This window comes from Megachile rotundata, chromosome 9 (genome assembly GCF_050947335.1).
Source record: "Megachile rotundata isolate GNS110a chromosome 9, iyMegRotu1, whole genome shotgun sequence".
NCBI lineage: Eukaryota > Metazoa > Arthropoda > Insecta > Hymenoptera > Megachilidae > Megachile > Megachile rotundata.
The window spans coordinates 15,445,506-15,468,631 of record NC_134991.1 but is presented as its reverse complement, the minus strand read 5'-3'; the positions used below and the strand labels follow the sequence as shown (position 1 = coordinate 15,468,631).

The 23,126-nt window shown below is 43.0% G+C and overlaps 1 protein-coding gene across 4 annotated transcripts in view; it reads left to right on the top strand.

The window, feature by feature from the left end:
• Positions 1 to 23,126, top strand: part of Msx (homeobox protein Msx) — a 75,046-nt gene that overhangs the window by 2,923 nt on the left and 48,997 nt on the right. For 3 of the 4 annotated variants that reach the window (XR_001096107.2, XM_012286305.2, XM_012286304.2), the window contains exon 2: positions 15,412 to 15,608. Coding sequence is in view for 3 of the 4 variants with exons in the window: in XM_012286305.2 (XP_012141695.1) it covers positions 15,412 to 15,608 (197 nt within the window). In the remaining variant the exon portion in view is untranslated. Of the gene's footprint in view, positions 1 to 15,411; positions 15,609 to 21,059; positions 22,925 to 23,126 lie in introns of those variants that run through there. The other variant, XM_076535346.1, reaches the window with a different exon arrangement.

Here is a 23,126-nt window from a genome sequence, read left to right as displayed (position 1 = left end):
TAAATTTACGGCGGCACTTAACACCGTACTCCACCTCCGTTGTTTGCCCTCTCGTTATAAATTCCATGTGTTATATAACGCTGTACTATAAATTCTACGTTGTAGTCTCGTGGTATAACTCCACGTGTTGTATAACTTTAAGTTGTACGCGTGATAAATTCCGCACGTTATGTCATAAAGTTGTGTAGCATTGTTACATCATTACGCACTGTTACTACGCGCTGTTTCACTACGTGTTGTATCGCTACATTATATCTTCACGCGCCGCATTGCTACATGTTATATTACTACGTGTGAACATTAGTACGCGTTGTACCTCCACGCATGGTCTATCCTTGCGTTGTGTCAGTACGGGTTGTATCGCGACGCTCTGCGTATTATCACGCGTTGTATTTCCACGCATGGACTCCCGCGTTGTGTTACGCTTTATGCGACAACGTATCAGTACGTGGTATACTATGGTCCATTCTCGTTGCATCTCCAACCGTTATGTCACCGGTTGTATAACGATTCGACTGGTGAATACGGCAGAACAAATGCAAAAATCTTGCTGCGATCTTTGAAAAGTGGTCCGAGCCGCAAGGTGACCGGAAAGGACTCGAGGAATAGATCGCAGCGTCCTGCACTGATGCAGAAGGACAACCCCACGCAAAATGGGAACCGGTTCGCGTAAAACATTGAGTTTGAAATTCAGCGAGGACCATAGAAAGGAGCATCGATTCGAGAGGTTTCGAGCTGCGGTACGCAAGCGAGCGAGCCATTATTCTTCCGCATCAAAGCCATCGCAACGTTTGCCGGTGGAATATTAGCCGAGCGTTGGGGTACACACTACTTATCAAGCCGATTTACGGGTCGGCGTAACTAACTCGCCTCCGTAAATCGTTATTCTCGTTTCTTTTTCGCCTATCGGCGAGGATTTCAGCCGGTAGCCGGCTTACAATGTTGATGATTAGGAAGGAATATGCCGGGCGTATGGTGCAGCTAGCACGACACTCGGTAGCACGCAGCCCCCATAACGCTCGATATTACTGTCGCCGGTCACGCGAGAAGCCGGTTATTATCGGAATTACGTGCTAAAGCATTTGCCGTGGCCCATTTCGCCTGTGGCCTTCTAATCGAACTACGAGGAACTCGGAAGTTGTTGAGGATGGAAAAGCTTTTGTTCTATTCCAGAACACCTATCGCTTGTCCCCTTACCTTTTGCCAATTTATATTCCCTTCTTCGTGTTTCACGGTTCTACTAATATTTTACACTTTGACACTTCTTTGAAAACGTTGCAGTTCAAGCACAGGTAGAATTAAACAGCAAATCGTACAAAACATGTTGCAAGGATGTTTCTAAATACTGATCTCATTACTGATCTTCATAATGTTTATAAAAGAATTAGGCTCGATAGGTTTTTACCATATGTTGATACACTAAGGACAATAATATATATGATACGTTTTATTAAAAATTATTATGGTGTAACAAATTAACACAATAAATATAATAACAGGTATAATAAGGTTACTATTGAACAATATAAACCTAGTATTGAATAACCTGGATTAACGCGAACAGTCGTGGGTGGTTTGATTAAATTGAAGATTAAACGACAAACGAAATCGTTTCTCTAATTTGAATATAACTTTCGTGGAACAACAATCTAAATCCAGGAAACGGCGATTATATTCAAACGAAGAAAACAGATAGTTTCACTGGGAGCAGATATTTTATGCACAAGCGTATGCTACCCTTCAGGCTTATTTTATTCACGAGATTTCGCGTCGCTTTCTTCGTCTCGTTCCACAAATGTCAGACAAAATATGTAGAACTCACGAAGTCTGCGAATCGGACCAGCCACGAATAAACGAACCGATCAACCTTTCTCGATCGCGGCTCGATGCCGTCTATCTAGGCTATAAGACCGTTAGATCTCACATTTCCTGGCTAAACGGTGATTTTTATCGCTCGTAATAAAATTATCCATCCAATCACGGTGAAAAAGTAGCAGCATCGCCTTTGAAGCGAAACGGTATGAGCCGTAATTGAATCCGAGAAAAACGACTAACGCAACGTCGGATACCACTGAAATTACGTTAATAATTTGAAGCAGCAAATTAGAGAATAATAATGTTCGATATCTGTACTATAAAAACGTGGGCTTACTGAGACACGCATTCTTGGAGTTTTGTACACCTGGGTTCTGGATTGTAGATTTTTCTACCTTTAGGTTTTTAGGTGTCCTGATATAGCCTTAGATCGTTATAGCTGTAGTGCATAGACCCAAACTGATCTTCAGATTTCAACTGTTTAGATTACTAAACAGTTACTGATCTAGTTTAGATTACTAAACTAGATTACGCATCGAATTACCACGCGTGGAACTACCATGCATCGAATTACCACGCTTGGAACTACCACGCATCGAATTACCACGCGTGGAACTACCATGCATCGAATTACCACGCTTGGAACTACCACGCATCGAATTACCACGCGTGGAACTACCATGCATCGAATTACTACGCTTGGAACTACCACGCATCGAATTACCACGCGTGGAACTACCATGCATCGAATTACTACGCTTGGAACTACCACGCATCGAATTACCACGCGTGAAACTACTACGCATCGAATTACCACGCTTGGAACTACCACGCGTGGAATTACCATGCACCGAATTATCACGCATCGAATTACCACGCGTGGAACTACCACGCATCGAATTACCACGCTTGGAACTACCACGCATCGAATTACCACGCGTGGAACTACCACGCATCGAATTACCACGCTTGGAACTACCACGCGTGGAACTACTACGCATCGAATTACCACGCTTGGAACTACCACGCGTGGAATTACCACGCATCGAATTACCACGCGTGGAACTACCACGCGTCGAATACTCACGCGTCGAATTACCATGGATCGAATTATCACGCGTCAAATTACCAAGCGTCGAATTACCACGGGTCAAATCACCTGCGCATCGAATTACCACGCGTCGAATCACCTACGCATCGAATTACCACGCGTCGAATTACCACGCGTCGAATTATCACGCGCCGAATTACCACGTGCCGAATTCTCACGCGTCATATTACCACATTTCGAATTACCACGTGCTATATCATCAGGCATCAAGTTACTATGGATTGAGGAATGATCAGATCGATTAACACGCTTCTTAATAATCAACTACAGAAGCAATAAATTACGTATGCACCTATGTCACATACAATTTTGGATTCCAGTCAAGTCTATCAACGCGATTCTTAATAATCAATTACAGAAGTAATAAATTACATATGCACATATGTCTTTTTTAACTGCAGTCAGAAATGTGACATGCGTGCATACGTAATTCATTGTTTTATGATTACGTCTGTAATTGATTGCTGAAAGCAGTCACGGTAATCGATCTTCGCGTTAATTTCTGCAATTTATAACCGTGCGATGAATGAGTGATTTGCATTTCACTGCGCATTTATACTTTGCTTCAATACTGTAATAAGATAATGATTACTTTAATTAATCTGACTGGTTGCATCAAACTAATCTGATTAATCTATACTGATATCTTTAATTAATCTTTATTCGCAGTACAATGTACAAATTCATAAGCTTTGTAATGTTGCAAAGTAACACCGAACGGGTGTGAAACAAGCAGTTCTAATTATAAAGGGCAAAAAATGTTTCCTTCCGATAATTTCAGTCGTGTACGCGATTAATTAACGTTTAACAACGCGCAAGCTTATTATATTTGCAAAAGAAAGGATTAAATCCTTCTCCGACCGCTTTCCTCGACTGATCAGTAATCGATTACTGACCCGTTATCGCGATGATCGGATGTTATACGGCATCGTTTCGAATTCTCTGAAGCTTGCATAACCTCCGTATGTACCGACGGCCATGTTCATCAAGAAAGCATTCACACCTCAATTACGCGCGAACGAAAGGTGCGAAGAGCGTAGATTCCTCGAAGCAGGAAACCGAGTCGGGCAAAACAGACTTCGCTGGAGGAGGTTCCAGCTCGGGAAGCTGGCGAAATTACGAGCGACGCGTGTAACGAGAAACTCGCGCCGTTTCCAAGAAAGAAATCGCCTTAGACCATTAAAGGCTCGGCGAACAGTCGTGGAAAGAGGACACGAGGCACGGTTGCGAGGAACAGAATCGTTCTGTCGCGTTCGCAACGCGCGACCAACCGATCTATCGAACAGCCAGCTACGAGGAAGAAAGGGTGGACGTTCAGGGAGTCTCTTCATGATAGAGTCATACATAACTCGGACCATCCATAATGCATTCAAGCCGGGGTAAAAACTGCCCTTGTTAGGTACGCCCTGGCACACCCAGCTTCCTGACCAACGTCATCCACTGGCCGTTTTTGCCCGTGATAACGACAACCCGCTGTCCTCCTCTGTCCCGAGCCCGGACTCGCCGTGTTTCGTCTTCTTTTCACGACCGAGCATCCCCCGTCGCCAGTTTTTCGTCCGACGAGCGCGAGACCAATTACCCGCGTCTCTCCGACCAGGGTTGATACTCGTCCGCTTCGAATTTCCTCCTCGTTGATTATCGCAGTCCTTCCCCAAGCACGTTTCTTCGCCGTCTCGTTGGATGTCCACTGATTAGACAGCCTTCCCTTCGAGGTGAACGAGTTTCTTTTTCGATGCTGTTTCCATCGCTCGTGGGTGACTCCGATCGACAACTTCGACTTTCGAGGGTGTCGTTCCACGATCCGTGGAAGCCAGATGCTTCTTCGTCGGTTAGGTTTCCTTTCGTGTACCACTCGTTTTTACTACCGGACACGGTTACAACAGTTTTCTGAGAGAAACGACGAATTAACCGGGAGCTTGACTCGGCACGAGTTTGAGAACCGTATACAGCTATTCGATCTTCCAGTTCCATCCGCGACGCGTTAAGAAGTAGTAAAACATGTGTTTTATGCAAATTTTATTGCCTTTTGTTAACATAAATAATAGCCATATTTAGTATCACGCGCTATAATGGGATTAATTGAAGACTACATACGGGGATGCAGTGATCTGATGACGCAGGAATTCGGGGATGCAGCAATCTGATAATGAGGATGTACATATCTCAAGATCCACGGATCTGATGCAGTAATCGGGTGATGTAGAAATCCGTGAACGTAGACGTTTGGGAATTTGGGAATGTAATCTCAAGATCAGTTTGGGTCTATGCACTACAGATATAACGATCTAAGGCTATAGGAATCTCGAGACACCTAAAAACCTAAAGGTAGAAAAATCTACAATCTAGAACCTAGATGCGTGGTAATTCCAAGCGTGGTAATTCGATGCGTGGTAGTTCTACGCGTGGTAATTCGATGCGTGGTAGTTCCAAACGTGGTAGTTCCAAGCGTGGTAATTCGATGCGTGGTAGTTCCACGCGTGGTAATTCGATGCGTGGTAGTTCCAAGCGTGGTAATTCAATGCATGGTAGTTCTACGCGTGGTAATTCGATGCTTAGGTGATTCGACGCGTGGTAATTCGATACGTGATAAGTCGACGCGTGGTAATTCGACACGTGTGCGATGCGACGCGCGGTAATTCGACACTTGATAACTTGTCGCGTGGATTTTCAACCCGTGGTAATTCAACGCGTCGTAATACAGCGTGCAGTAATTCAAGGCGTGGTAGTTCATGTAGCAATTAAACGCATGATGATTCGACTCTTACTAATTCAACACGTGGTAATTCAGCACTTGCTAATTCCGTACTATAACTCGGCAATTGGTAGTTTAACATGAGTGTTAATATGTCTCGTAACACGCATGATAATTCCACTCCTAGCTATCCAGCATTTTAATATATAATAACCCAATCCGTAACCAAGTGCGTAGTAATTTAACTCACATAACAACAATGTTACACAAAACTTCGAAAGTGCAACTCGAGCAGTTTCACTGCAGTTTCGGTCTCGCAACCGATCAATACTCTGTGGCTAATTAATTTCTGTTAATTACTACGCGCACAGATACGCACGATTATTACTGCGGTTGTCTAAGGAGCATGTTGCATTAGGCATGCGATAGTATTGTTCGAATTGTTTGTCGAATATTCGCCGAGAAATCGCAAACACGTAACTCGTACGAGTCGCGGAAATGCTAGCACGTTAATTAACGCATTAATAATTATCTCCGTGCGAGCGGCGTTCTTGTTAATGCGACGGATAATTAGCGCTAAAAATGAGGGTTGATCGGCGATCGATCGAATCAACGAATAAAAAACATACTTCCGTTTTTGCTACTTGTTAATTCCATTCTAAAGATATTTTGCCTGAGCCGAGTGGAAACCGCGGTTGTTTGTTGGATTTAATGCAACTTTCTAGACGCGAGGATCAAGTACCATAATTGCCAATGCATTTTAAAATGTTTTACGTATTCTGCGAAGATCGGAGATACTAGAAATATTCTTTTTGCGGCAGACGGATATCTCAATAACGATTGTTCGACAACGCGTCAGTCTGAAAGTATAACAATGAACAGTTTCCTTGAAATTCTCCATAAATCGGGAACGATTTCACAGAAAAATCAATTGAACAGGTGTGCGCCATTTATCCTAGCTTCAACGTGTCCAATAATGTTGCTTATCTACAATCAATGTGTCTTGCCTTAACGTATCGAACAAATTAAAAACCGTGCAAATGTATTGAATGTATAATCACCAAATCTTACTATAAATCTCTTACAAGCTTTCGAAATGTGTCTTTAAAAATATTGTCACTTTCCCACAACCCTACCTCACTAATTCTATAACAATTATAACTGAACATCGTTGTAAATGTTCGAATCAAGAGAGTACATAAAGAACTGAATAGGAATAATCCACATAGTCCAATATAGACCATGCGTTGCCCACAATTTCCCATCACGTCAAATTATATTTCACAGCTATTCAGTTTGCCAATATTTGCAGAGCTGCGGAATCGAAAAATCATCCTCTTTCGTTAAACGCGAGCGTGGTCGCGTCATCGAAAAATTAGACGGTGAAAAGCTCATTAGCGCCGCGCGGCACGGTTATCAGAGGAACAGAACGTGGGGAGGGTGTGATACGAGGCTCGTACAGCCGATAGATAATCCGTGCTCCTGTCACTGGGGCGGTGGCTTTCGAAAATTATGAATACGGCCGTCATTTATAACGCTCGAACGCCACCGTCGCGTCGACCAACACGCATTTATCTGGGCCTGGCCTCCGCGTCCAGGAACGAATTAACGACGCCCGTCCCAATGATGTTCCACAAAATATTTCGAACGATTCATCATTCTTCCCGAGCGTAATTACCGTCCACAGGGTGTTTTACGCCAGACCAGTCGAGCTTTTTCCACTGGGGTTGCAAGAAAACCACCCTTAGACGCGTTAATTGCCGTGAAAGTGCCGCCTGTTCATCGATTCCAAAACTTACTGATCTGTCATATGTTCATATCTTGTCATATGATCACATATTTAAAGTTCAACATTTTTTATGATAAATACTAGTCAAGGTACATGGTTATTGGAAAACCACGTAACTATCACGCGCTGTATTACCACGCATCGAATTACCACGTATCAAATTACCACGCGCTGGATTCCTACTCGTTGAGTTATCACGCGTGGAACTACCACGCATCGAATTACCACGCTTGGAATTACCACGCATCGAATTACCACGCGTGGAACTACGACGCATCGAATTACCACGCGTGGAACTACGACGCATCGAATTACCACGCTTGGAACTACCACGCATCGAATTACCACGCGTCGAATACTCACGCGTCGAATTACCTTGGATCGAATTACCACGCTTGGAACTACGACGCATCGAATTACCACGCTTGGAACTACCACGCATCGAATTACCACGCGTCGAATACTCACGCGTCGAATTACCTTGGATCGAATTACCACGCTTGGAACTACGACGCATCGAATACCCACGCGTGGAACTACGACGCATCGAATTACCACGCTTGGAACTACCACGCATCGAATTACCACGCGTCGAATACTCACGCGTCGAATTACCTTGGATCGAATTACCACGCTTGGAACTACGACGCATCGAATACCCACGCGTGGAACTACGACGCATCGAATTACCACGCTTGGAACTACCACGCATCGAATTACCACGCGTCGAATACTCACGCGTCGAATTACCTTGGATCGAATTACCACGCGTGGAACTACGACGCATCGAATTACCACGCTTGGAACTACCACGCATCGAATTACCACGCGTCGAATACTCACGCGTCGAATTACCTTGGATCGAATTACCACGCTTGGAACTACGACGCATCGAATTACCACGCGTGGAACTACCACGCTTGGAACTACCACGCATCGAATTACCACGCGTCGAATACTCACGCGTCGAATTACCACGGATCGAATTACCACGCGTCAAATTACCACTCTCTCTCTCTATCTCGTACTATCTCTCTCTCAAGTTACATATCCCAAATTTTATCGCCAAAACGATGCTCTTACATACGCTTCCCGAACGTAACCCAATGCAAAAAGGTCTACTGCCTCTTACATTTAACCTTTATAACATCCGATGCCCTTGATTCATTCGAAAACAAACGAATACGAAGACAAAAACGTCTTTGTTCGTCGATGGAGTGAACAAGATCGTCCAAGAATCTGTACGAAGCGTAGCGCACAAATGGTATCGATCATAAATCATGCGAACATTTAATTAGCAGAAATTAATTGGCGTTCATAAGAAACATATTGAACCAGGGGCTGGTCATTAGTAAGATACGTAAGTAACTGGCCGCGATACGCGAATTGTCAGCGCGATATCGCGGCGGACAGCGAAAGACGACGAAACCCGTTTTCGTTTCATCAACGACTACTATTTTGCCCGGCAAAGAATTTATTGCCGTCGCTCGTTGGAGCAACTTCATCGCGAATTCATTACGCTTTCCTCCTCCCTCGTCGATACAAATGAATCGCGACAAATCAGTAATTAATAATGAAAATTTTTACGCGACCTCTTCGACACGGGGATTATCGTGGAGAAAGAAACGGGAAAGAATGTTATGGTTCGCGTGCAACGTAACATTTTTCTTGTTTTTCTCTGAGTTTATATGACGTAATCGGTGGACAGCGTACGAGTGGAAATGTTGTAGGGTTCGAAATGTGCGTTAATTATCGCGAGCATTTCGAATTTTATGGCCGTTTGATTTCGCTCGATCTTACATCGGCCACGACTAATTGCTTTCTACTATCGCGGTGCCGATTAACGCAAAAACTCGAACGATTCCAGTCACTTGTCTTATCGTAGCCGCGATTTATTTCGCATCGAGCTTGTATCGCATTTACCAGCGACACTTTTTCTAGCGTTGTTTGTTGGAAACATTTTAAACGAAAACGCGAACGGATAAAGGTGTTATGTATTTTTTGAAAAGTCGAGAAGATCTGGTATCTCTTTCTTTTACAGATAATTGAATTTGCAGAAAGTAACATTTCTGTCTTTAGAAACATTTAATTAAGCTTTCACTTTAAAACCTCTGATATCCCTAACATTTCTGTAACAGCATAGCCTCACGGTTATATAACAGTTATCGCTTAATTGCAGAAGTAAAATGCATATCAGAATTCCAGTAGCAAATCGTTCAATCCACCTTTACCATCTCTCATGTACGCAACATCTAATCTAAAGTCAAATTTAAATTAAGTACATCATCCAAACGATAACGCTAAGTGATGCCAAAATGCGAATCTTCGAAGCTGCCATGTTTGAACCCCGTAACATCCAGGTGTCGCGGACCACTTATCTGTCCCGCAACATTATCAATGCGAAACAATGTCGAGGGATAACCGGAAACGAAAGAGGGCAGCATTTCCGGCACGGAAGTTCGAAAGAGGTATCGAGAAACGCAGGTGCTTTGTCCACGCGCTCGTTCCGACGCGGAAAGTCACGGCGCAAGATATATTTCCTCGGGGATTCTAGCGAGCGTTTAATTAGCAGAAATTAATTAGCCTCCGAGAGGAACATATTGATCGGTTATGTGAGCGGACTAGCCAACTAGCCGCTGAATACCAGCGAAACCGGGAACGGCCAAGCAGAATGGAAGACGTAATACCGATGTCGCGACAGAGAGATCCGTTCTCGACAATGCCGCCAGGCTGTTCCCTTTTTTGTCGCTGGTCGATCGTTAATTAGCGCGCGGAATTCACCGTTGCCCTGCGGTTGCCCTGAAATCGTCATCCTTTCGAATTGTGTCCCCGGCTCGAATGCTCCTTTTTTGCCCTCGGCCTAACCGAATTCGATGGTAATATCTTCTTACATTCACCACTCGACCATTACCGATCATTAACCGATCCCTTTCTTTAATTTGTTATCGTTCCTCACGCTGAAATATGTGCAATGTACGTTGCAATGTTTGCATTGCACCTTATATCGTCACAGGTTCTACGTTGTTTTATGGATTTGAGGCTCGTTGAAATACCATATGTTGCACGAACACGTTGGAGTACACGGTGGATTACTGTGAGTTGGACTACCAAGCGTTGGACTACCACGCGTTGAACTACCACGCGTTGGAATATAACACGTTGGAATACCACGCGTAGGACTACCACGCGTTGGAATACCACGCGTTGAAGTACCATGCGTTGGACTACCACGCGTTGGAATACCACGCGTTGAACTACCACGCGTTGGAATATCACGCGTTGGAATACCACGTGTAGGACTACCACGCGTTGGAATACCACGCGTTGAACTACCATGCGTTGGACTACCACGCGTTGGAATACCACGCGTTGAACTACCACGCGTTGAAGTACCATGCGTTGGACTACCACGCGGTGGAATACCACGCGTTGAACTACCACGCGCTGGAATATCACGCGTTGGAATACCACGCGTAGGACTACCACGCGCTGGACTACCACGCGTTGGAATACCACGCTAGGACTACCACGCGTTGGAATACCACGCGTAGGACTACCACGCGTTGGAATACCACGCATTGAACTACCACGCGTTGGACTACCACGCGTTGGAATACCACGCGTTGAACTACCACGCGCTGGACTACCACGCGTTGGAATACCACGCGTTAAACTACCACGCGTTGGAATACCACGCGTTGGAATACCACGCGTTGGACCACCACGCATTGAACTACCATGCGTTGGATTACCACGAATTGTATTACCACGCGTTGGACTACCATGCGTTGAATTACTACGCGTTGAACTAGTACGGATTCTACTACCACGCGTTGAACTACCGCGCACTGGACTACCACGGGTCACACCACCACGCATTCTATTACCACGCGTTGGACTACCACAGGTTGCACCATCAAGTGCAACATTACCACATCTCCCATACTATGCATTAGACTGCTTTGCGTTGAATTACCAATGGTCTGACCAATCTAACTATCAATCTGAATATATAATTGTGAATTAAAAAAGAAGTACTAGTTCTTAAGTAAATCATGAATATCAGAAGCTCGCCATATGAACTTCTCGAACAAGTTTATTATCGCCCGCGTAACAAATCGACTTCTTGTTCACGCAACATGTATTGTTTTCGACATATACGACTGTTGACCGGGGATCAAATCGTAAAAATTAATTGGCGAACCCGTTAATGTGGGCATACGGACCGATAACTCGGACGACACGCATTTCCACAAAAACCTCATCAACGATCTGGCCGTAACGATTCCGACGATCCTTAATCTTCTTCCCTTCGCTTAAAATTAAGAACAGGCCGGCGCAAAATCGAGCGGCGCGTACGTATGTATTTTATTGCGGGTTCGGTGTCGTGAAACGGTCGAAGCGTATTCTCGAAGGAAGAAATTTCACCGTCGCGGCGCGGCGGAGAGGAAACCGTACGAGTCAATCATCGAACACGAGGATAATTATCGTCGTGGAATGAAACGATCTCGTAACAGGGGACAATTTATTTTTTACGATTCAATTTCACCGCTCGTTTCAGCTCGATCAGAGTGGCGGTTGCCGCGCGTCGCCGTTTACCCGGCACCGCTTCTGCAAATCGAGGGATTAAGGACGAATGGCCGACGCTGATTGCGGAGAAACGCGTGTGCGAGCACGCACGATCGACCGCCGGGTAATTTATGTAGACCCGAGCGGCGGCGAGCGTGATCGTTAACGCGAAATGAGGCTGAATTTTCGCGCGGGAATCGTCCTGTCTTTTTCCATTCCATCCATTGCGGTTTCTTATCGTCTATGAAACTCTCTCGCGTCGAGAAATAAATTAATTGGATGCTCGTATCGATGCTCGAGCTAACCCTTATGGTTTATCATTTCTTGCTAGTCATGACTTCTTCGTCGCTTCTTTAATATTATGTGGTGAAAATTATACGTAGTATTACAGTTAAGGACTTTAAGCAAACGAATTGAATAAATTAAGTCTTTCTGGTCATCATGGTTTATGGAGAAAGTTTAGAATTGTCACACGTGCCGAATTACCACGCGTTGGACTACCACGCGTAGAACTACCACGCATCAAATTACCTCGCTTGGTACTACCACGCATTGAATTATCACGCGTGGAATTACCACGCATCGATTTACCACGCGTGGAACTACCACGCATCGAATTACCACGCGTGGAACTACCACGCATCGAATTACCACGCGTGGAACTACCACGCATCGAATTACCACGCGTGGAATTACCACGCATCGAATTACCACGCGTGGAACTACCACGCATCGAATTTCCAACACGTGGAACTACCACGCATCGAATTACCATGCGTGGAACTACCACGCATCGAAATACCACGCGTGGAACTACCACGCATCGAATTACCACGCGTGGAACTACCACGCATCGAATTACCACGCATCGAATTACCACGCGTGGAACTACCACGCGTGGAACTACCACGCATCCAATTACCACGCGTGGAACTACCACGCGTGGAACTACCACGCATCGAATTACCACGCGTGGAATTACCACGCATCGAATTACCACGCGTGGAATTACCACGCATCGAATTACCACGCGTGGAACTACCACGCATCGAATTTCCAACACGTGGAACTACCACGCGTCCAATTATCACGCGTGGAACTACCACGAATCGAATTACCACGCGTGGAACTACCACGCATCGAATTATCACGCGTGGAATTACCACGCATCGAATTATCACGCGTAGAACCTCCACGCACCGAATTACTACGCGCCGAATACCTGCGTGTCAAATTACCACGCATCGAACTACCACGCTCCGAATGACTTGTATTAGCACCGTTGTATCGCCACGCATGTATTCGGTATTGTAAGGCATAGAATTGCGTCGCATTGTATCGCAGCTACTAAGCGCTATAGCCAGGCGTGAAATTGGTAGGAAATGAAATTTAGCGTAGAATGAAATCCATCTCTTATATTTGAAAATTGGAAGGATTAAAGGGACGTTTTCTGGCCGATGCCATCGACCGAGCATTAATTAACGTTATCATCGGTTCGCGTACAGTTATTATGCAACGCGTGCACAGAAATAACGAGCCGATAATTTTGCACCGTTCGAACAAATCTGTGTAAACATGATTAATATTACGAAGCCTGCAATGACATCGGGTTATTCGGAGAACGTTCGTCGGCGATAAACCTTAAACGATATTGATGCCATTTTAATTTCCATGCTCCCACCACCGACTCGTATAATATTTTCGTTAATTGAAATTCAGCTCGAAAGGCGTTCAAGAGCAAAGGACGCAGCCCTTCGCGTTAATTATACATTATTACACGTACATACGTATGCATGCAGGTTAAATAAACGAGCCCAATAAACATCTGTAAATATCTTAATCGAGACCGGGCGTGACACCAAAACGAAAGAAGAAAAAGAAAATTCGAATAATTGGAAGTTCTTCCCGATATCTTGGTTTCTGTGCAGCTGCAACGACATTGAACGATTTATCAAGCCCGATAGTTGGCCAATAATTATGCGAGCTATCGCGCTGCGAGAAAACACTCTTCGACTGGTCGATATCTTAATTCACCTTCGCAATGTAACCGGTCGCGTTAATTATTCCGCTCGTACATCGTTTAATCGTGTAACGCGTCGACTTTTCGGGGCTACTGTTAATTCATTTTCCCGTCTCGAGCCTGCTCGGTCACTTACAATCTCCCTATGAAACTAACAGCGAAACATTCTACTTTCGACTACCTTACTCCGGTGACCCCATAATTATTCAAGATTTGTTCAATCTTAGGATTCCATGCGTTATGTTAGTGTACTACCATGGGTGGCTCTGTTATAATTAACGTTACTATGCATTGAACTATTGTGCGATGAACTGTTGTACGCTGAAGTGATATGTGTAGAAGTATTGCGTGTTGAAGGGATATTTATGTAGTAGTCGGTGATCGAATTATGTCATATCGAATTACCACGCGTCGAACGCCTACGTATCAAATTACTACGCGTTGAATTACCACGCATCGAATTACAACGCATCGAATACCTACATATCGAATTACCACGCGTCGAGCACCTACGTATCAAATTACCACGCGTCGAATTACCACGCGTCGAATTACCACGAGTCGAACTACCACGCGTGGAATACCTATGTATCGAATTACCACGCGTCGAACTACCACGCGTGGAATACCTATGTATCGAATTACCACGCGTCGAATTACCACGCGTGGGATTCTTACGCGTCGAACTACCACGCGTGGAATACCTATGTATCGAATTACCACGCGTCGAACTACCACGCGTGGAATACCTATGTATCGAATTACCACGCGTCGAATTACCACGCGTGGGATTCTTACGCGTCGAATTACCACGCGTGGAATACCTATGTATCGAACTACCACGCGTCGAATTACCACGCGTCGAACTACCACGCGTGGAATACCTATGTATCGAATTACCACGCGTCGAATTACTACGCGTCGAATTATCACGCGTTGAACTACCACGCGTGGAATATCTATGTATCGAACTACCACGCGTCAAATTACCACGCGTCGAATTATCACGCGTCGAACTACCACGCGTGGAATTATCACGCGTCGAACTACCATGCGTGGAATACCTATGTATCGAATTACCACGCGTCGAATTACCACGCGCTGGATTACCACGTATCGAATTACCACGCGTCGAATACTCACGCACGGAGTCACCACGCCCCGAATACCTTACGCGTTGAATTACCACGCATCAAACTACCACGCGTTGAACATCTACCGAATTACCATCCATCCATAATGCAACCAACACAAAGTTATGACACGCCGTAAAAAGAAGTTCCTTGTAAAAGCCCCATGAATATTATGGGACTCGAAGATTCCCTCGAAATGCTTCTAATTCATTACACCCCTCTTCGAGAACCAGTCCCAATCGTGTTTTGCCACTGATCGACAGTTTTTCGGATTGATTTCAGGCGACTTGAGGCTGCCGGGTCCAGGTCCCGGGCCAGTCAGGTGCACCCTGAGGAAGCACAAGCCAAATCGTAAACCGAGGACACCGTTCACCACGCAACAGCTGCTCTCGTTGGAGAAAAAGTTTCGCGAAAAGCAGTACCTAACGATCGCCGAACGAGCAGAATTCTCGTCGTCCCTTCACCTCACGGAAACGCAGGTGAGAGAGACTCGTCGGTGGTAGCCATTAACCTCCGTGCAACCGACGATTAACCATTAGAGTACCATCTTGTACGCTGTTTGCCTTCGCGAACGCGTACACGGTGTCTTCTCTCTGGGAATAACGTCTTTGAGATCGTTCCATGCGGAATACACATAGGTCAGGGTAATTAGAAGAGCGTTTATATGTAGGACTTAATTATTCGCAATTTCTTCGTGGAGATAGACAAGTTGCATTAATTGAAGGGTATCGAATTTTTGTGGGGGGAAGTTGGAGGTCAATTATCGTGAGATGGGTTACACTGTATCTGTACTGTAGTTTGCTGTAATTTTACTGTAATTTTAAGTCTGGTGCTTCGTAGCGGTTTCTTGCTTTGACAGTCGGTGCGAAAGTTTTAATTACAGTTTTTACAAGTATAATATATTTTAATTTACTTTGTAATCTGCAACGTGTAATTTTTAATCTATAATTAAGTCCACACTGTTTCATCTTTATTATTAATTTTAAAATCGTAGTCTTCAAGTTACTGATTTTAGTACACCGTTAATGTTTCTCATAATGAAAAGATCGTGTCTAGGAAAAGGTTAAAAACCAACTGCAAAATATATCGTTCGCCTTGAACCGCTGATCGATTATCGCTGAAATAGAGACGTAAACCCCTAAGAATGTTTCGACTGGTATAATTGAGTCAGAGGAAAACAAGGCACACAGGGGTACATATGATTAATGGTAAATTTCTAATTCAATTATCCAAGTTATTTCTTTCCATCGATACGGCTCGCTTTTCTTTCTTTCGTGTTTCGTAACAGTGCACCGTAGTACGATCAAAACGAGCAAATTCTTTGGTCTGGCATCGGGTACATCACGTTCAGCCGGGTAATTACACACCCTTGTACGGAGCGGATAGCAATTAACATGATTGACGTTAATTAAATTGAACGTAATGAAACGATATTATAGTTAATTTTTGTATCAGCCGAAATGATCAAAGACTCGTTGCGGCGTGTGTTCCGCGGTTCAAAATGGCACCGGGTAACGATCGAGCTAAGAATTGTTTGCGCGCAACGCGACACGCGTCGTCATTTCTGACACCGTAACAAATGGTTATATATGAATTCGAGTGATGCTTTTCGTGAAATTCGTGCTACCTTAATGACTCCATTGAGAGCCGCGCGAGGCGAATCGTGTGTATTCCAAAGAAATACGAAGCACGAAAGAATAAACTTACCTGATATTATCGTCTTGATTTATGTCGATATTTTTATCCGCGGGGAAAAATAAATTAAATTAAACTTGCACGCTTTCGAAATTTTTATGAATGCATCCTATCTTGATACGCAGATAATCTTTGATTTTTTAATGAAAACATATGTTCTTTTAACGAATGGAGACCAAGTTTTATGGCACCGTTTGCACTAAGCGTTTATTTGCACCCATTTGTATAAACCTTGTGCAAAGGTTCCCATCACGGGGACTTCAAGAAAAATACGATCGTTCTTCTAAACCTTTTGCTATAAGTTAAACATTATTTTGCTATCGATATTTATAACAGAATCGAAGTTCGTCGAATTCTTGGGGGCATTAATTCGAAAGGCTGTCTCGTGACACGTGTAGCGGACAAAAAGACAATCGCGACGAAACCTATTATCGTGCAGTTAGCGTGTTCAAATACACTTTGCGCATACATTAGAACGCATCGGGACGAAATGAAGCTTCGTCGTATTCATTTGCTTAGATAAGCTACGATCGTCCCCGCAAATCTCCTCGCCTCCTGTCCTCTTCGTCCTTCCGAAACAGAACTGGATCGCCACCCTGCGCTGCTCTCACCTCTCATTATTCACTCGCGACGAAGAGGTATGTTCGCGATTTCGGTTGCGATATTCACGCCGTTAGAATGCTATAGTGTCGTTCCTGGAAATAATTTCGAGCCGTGACTGATCCTTCGATTTCTCCTTACCGAGTTCCGATTTCGGGAAAATTTCTGTAGTCTAAAGTTCTGAATTCTACAATTCGAAAATTCTGAACATTCTCTAAAATTCCTGCTTCAAGATCTAAAATTCTAACCTACCAAAACTTCGAAGTCCCCAAAAGGACAAGTTCTGAACATCTAAAAATTCTAAAACATGAAAGTTGCAAAATCTAAAAATTCCAATAAAAGTCCAAAAACTGAAAGTACGAAAAAATAGAAAGCGAAGTAAAAGCATTGAATCACCGAGATCCAGGAAATGAATTCTGCACTAATTAGAAGCGGAGCGTAAAGGTACTAATTGCGTTGATATTAATTCCATAAATATAGTTCACGACTCATTAATCTCGTTCGAGTAAATTAATCATAGAATCGCGGATTCAAGGGAATTTAATCGTTCGAGTAAAGGAGAAACCGGCTGGAGAAACGTTGGAACAAAAAAGGGAAACAAAGTCTTTACTATTCGTATCTGTGGAAAATTGCGCGCAAACGTCGGAACGCGTTAGCGTAGGACCGTGAAAAACAGGAAGTCGTGAAGAAAGAAGAACTCGGCAAGAATATTGCTGTGTGTCTTTTCTATCCAGAGAACCAGCAACGATTTGATTGCACATTGTCACGCGACGCGAGATTTCTACTTTCTAAGTGCTACGACGAGTATCCTCCAGGCCTGTTACCTACGGCACCGACATTGTGTCTGATTTATTAAACAGTTACCCGATCCGTATCGTTTTTTAACATCTGCATTTTTATTTACCCCCTCGGTCGTTCAACATTTTGCCCATTTTAGCGATCAGATTACGGCTCCTTGAACTCGTTACGCGTGCTCCGGGGTGCTTAATGCTAATTCGAAGGGAATCAGCCAGCCAACGAGCATTATGCACGATAAAAATAATGGTAACGAGAATAATAACCACGATAATGATAACATTGTCGTCGTTACATGCGTACCTTTCTCTCGATATTAACGTTCGAATTATCTGCTAACTCGCGTGCATGATGTCTTTGTAATATGTTAATGTCGCAAGCTTGTCTCTTAAACTTTTCATTTTATGGGCATTTCGATATCTCGTTTAAAAATTTTAATTGCCAGGGCCATCGTTAACCACTTAATTAAAACCATCATCTGCAACATTATGTACAACTATTATGGGAGCTGTTTACCCAAAATATCAAAATTATTGCATCTAAATCTCTCATGAAGTTAATACAAGAAACCATTTTTTCTCAAATTCCCACTCTCCCAAATTCCCACTCTCTCAAATTCCCAATCTCCCCAGTTCCAAAACTCTCAAGTTCCCAAGCTCCCAAATTCCAGAACTCTCAAATTTCCAATCTCTCAAATTTTCCAATCTCCCAAATTCCCACTCTCCCAAATTCCCACTCTCTCAAATTCCCAATCTCCCAAGTTCCAAAACTCTCAAGTTCCCAAGCTCCCAAATTCCAGAACTCTCAAATTTCCAATCTCTCAAATTTTTCAATCTTCCAAATTCCCAATCTCCCAAGTTCCCACTCTCCCAAATTCCCACTCTCTCAAATTCCCAATCTCCCCAGTTCCAAAACTCTCAAGTTCCCAAGCTCCCAAATTCCAGAACTCTCAAATTTCCAATCTCTCAAATTCCCAATCTCCCAAGTTCCCACTCTCCCAAATTCCCACTCTCTCAAATTCCCAATCTCTCAAGTTCCAAAACTCTCAAGTTCCCAAGCTCCCAAATTCCAGAACTCTCAAATTTCCAATCTCTCAAATTTTCCAATCTCCCAAATTCCCACTCCCTCTAATTTCCACTCTCCCAAGTGCCCACTCTCTCAAATTCCCAATCAAGTTAATCCAAGAAACCATTCTTTAGAATAAATTTTTTTCAGAGTATCAATTCCTTTACTTCAATCTCAAAAACACTCCATATATGTTCAAAAATAATTACGAGTCTCAGGATCGCGTGTAACAAAGTTGCAAATAGGCAGCCATTAAATGTCTACCTAATTAGCAACATAGTCTAACACGAATATGCCAATTAGTATCCGATTCGTTAACGTAAAATTTTCTACCGAATGATTCCAACTGGCTACTGATTTGCTAGATGTAATTTTAGTCGCATCTGTGCAAATACAATTAGCGAGACGAATTCGACATATTTTTCTAGGTACTACACATCGAACGCATTCCTGTCGCCACGCTCGATCGTTGCTTTCACCAATTTCAGCCGGCTAATTACGCGCTAAATAGCCGTTCATGCAACATCGCGCGTGTATTTTCTAGCCGTTCGCCAATTCTGGTCCCTTGTTACCGCTTACGTACACCCACTTGATCGATAGCGTAATTATTTAATTACGACCGTATCGGAGCTCCTTGTCAGTTGACTGCTTTTGCACTTTACGAGTAGCCTCTTTGCGTAAGGGACTCAAATTTGACTAGGAGCAAATTTTGAGAATGAACAAAATTTTAGAAACTGGAGTGACTTTGGGTCACTCTGAAAGTTTTGATAATTGTAAAGTGTTGTTACATTTGGTTGGTTACTTTGGACAATTGTAGAAATTGCAATGGAGAAATTATTTTAACACTAAATGCACCAAAACCAATTTTAACACTGAATCTACCAAAACCAATATAAACACTGAATCTACCAAAACCAATTTTAACACTAAGTCTACCACAACCAATTTTAACACTAAATCCATCAAAACCAATTTTAACACTAAATCTACCAAAACCAATTTTAACACTGAATCTACCAAAACCAATTTTAACGCTAAATCTACCAAAACCAATTTTAACACTAAATCCACCAAAACCAATTTAAACACTAAATCCACCAAAACCAATTTTAACACTGAATCTACCAAAACCAATTTAAACACTAAATCCACCAAAACCAATTTTAACACTGAATCTACCAAAACCAATTTAAACACTAAATCTACCAAAACCAATTTTAACACTAAATCTACCAAAACCAATTTTAACACTAAAGCTACCAAAACCAATTTAAACACTAAATCTACCAAAACCAATTTAAACACTAAATCTGCCAAAATCAATTTTAACAATAAATCATCAAATGACCGTTCAAGTTTCATCGCCACAAGTCTCATATTATAAGGTGCACATTTTATTAAACTACATTCATTGAAATCAACATTGATTTTCATCAAGATAAAGAATAAACGTGTGTACTAATCCATGTTTGATCGTTTGTTTATTTATTTTTTAACTTCATATTTAATTTCAAGTTAAGTACACATTACAGACAGGTTTAGTTAAACGTCAAACTTGTAAGAACATAGGTTAGCTCTCAAATGGCGGATGAGACAAGTTCAATTGTACCTGAGTACCTGGTTTGTAGCTTCTAAAGTCTGTTCATGTATAAAGCTAAGGTTTAATGTATAATGATAAGGTTTGAAGAGCAACCTAATTTTAACGAGAGCCAGAAGTATTAGAGGGTTAGCAGTAAAGGCAGAGGAACTGCATAGGCAATTTTCCGATGTTGCAGGTGAAAATCTGGTTCCAGAACAGGCGGGCGAAGGCGAAGCGTCTGCAGGAGGCCGAAATCGAGAAGCTGAGGTTGTCAGCGAGGCCGTTGTTGCACCCGAGTTTCGGTTCTGGGTTGATGTTCTCCGGAGTGGGGCCTCCAGGAACACCAGGAGTGCCTCCCTTCATCGCGGCGGCCATGGCTAGGCACACCCATGTCGCGGCCGCGGCAGCCATGTTCATGGGGCCCCCTGGACACCGGCCTTAATAAGGCAGACTCGAGGCTCGCGAGCCGAAGTCGCTCGTATCCTGGCGAGTCCGCTCGAACCGTAACGCGTCGCGAGTCCGTCTCGAAGAGGATTTCTCGAAAACCATGGAAGTCTGCGGGAATACCGTTTGTGAAGCACGCTGTAGAGAAAGTCGAATTTATTGGGCAGATGAAAACGATTCCTAGAAACGCTGGAGCCAATTACCACCGTATTTATTGGAAGTCCAAAGAATTCGTCAGCTGATCGAATCACGGACATCACCGCTGGAATTCCGTGGAGGTCAGAAATTCCGTCGAGTCTCCAAAATTGAATCTCGATGAAAATCGAGTCGATATTATCGCGGTTATATGGCGTGGATTTTATGGAAAGACGCAGCTGTTACCTCGCGAAAGGATGAATTGACGATGACTTTTATTGGTCACCCGAATCAAGTGCGTTTTGAACGGTCGGCGAAATTCGGATATAAAGGTTCCAAAGGGTTGGATCACCTTAGTGATTTAAAAATGTATATTTCTCAAACCTCTAAGTGATAAAAATACCTCTTCGATCTTCAAAAATACCTTCGACAGGCATAGTATAAACATTTTTCTAAACGAGTGATCAGAATCATGGTTAGGTGATCTAACCCCTTAAACGTAGGAGCATCAATGGCAGATTCGTGTCTTTATTTTTCTACGTTCAAAGTTGGAACTCTGATTGTGATTAAGTATCGAGTTTAATCCTTGTGATAATAACCGTGTATTCGCGCATTGAACTCGAGGAATGTTTCTCATTCTTTCGACTTGCACAAACGATTTTCAAGTATCGAATCGTGGACATCCATTACCAGAAGGGTTAAACGAGATGCGTACCATAGCGAGTGACAGCATTTAGGAGGCATTTCATGGCGTTGATCTCACGGGAAACTGATGTACATATTGTAAATAGTCTTACCGTAAGTGTACGTATGTATATACGCGTGTACAGGACGTTCGATTACACTCGTAATAAGAAAGGGGTTGTCGAAATTTTTGAACGATAGATTGACTAGATTCGAAAGAAACATAGCGATTCTTCTAGGAGACAGACACCTGCTTCCAAATTGTGCGTTGATCGAATTGTGTACATGTTTTAATTTACGATTAACAAAAATTCAAGCGCTTTTAATTTTGTCCAGCGCGTAATATTTAAAAAATTTGAGAGATCTACAAGGAAGGTGTTTAAAAAAATATTACAATACTGCAAGAATCCTTGAGTTTCTATTTTGAAATAAAAATTGAGAAATGAAAAGAGAAATTTCCCTTCAACTCTGATCGATTGAATTCATCAAATTCAAAATTCGTACGATTAGAAGCAGATTCCTAGAAAGCGACAAAAGAAGGAAGAGTACTAGATGGTTTCATTTTAAAGATAGGCGAACGATACGAGACTGAAAGAGTATGTACATACGTGCGCGTGTCTAAAGCTCGAGAAAAAGAAGTGTAAATTCTGTAGTTAAGCGTACGAAGATCAATCGAGATGCAAAGATCACCCGCACGTGGTGTCTCGGTTGTACCTAAGCGCCCTGTATAAATGTAACATGATAATTTATCCATGGAAGTATACCATAGCGAAAATAAAAGCGATTTCAGTATTTAAACTTGGAAATCAGTACCTATGATCCTACTTCACTTTCGAGAGCCACGAAGAGGTAAGTTGATGATAATTTGTAGTTTTTTACTGTCAAGTTTTGAGCTGGATATTTTCAAGTAAGGGATGGGCAAAGTCGTAAATTATCAATTTTTATAATTTTCAAACTCTCAAGTTTTCAAAGTCTTAAGTTTCCAAAGTCTCAAGTTTCC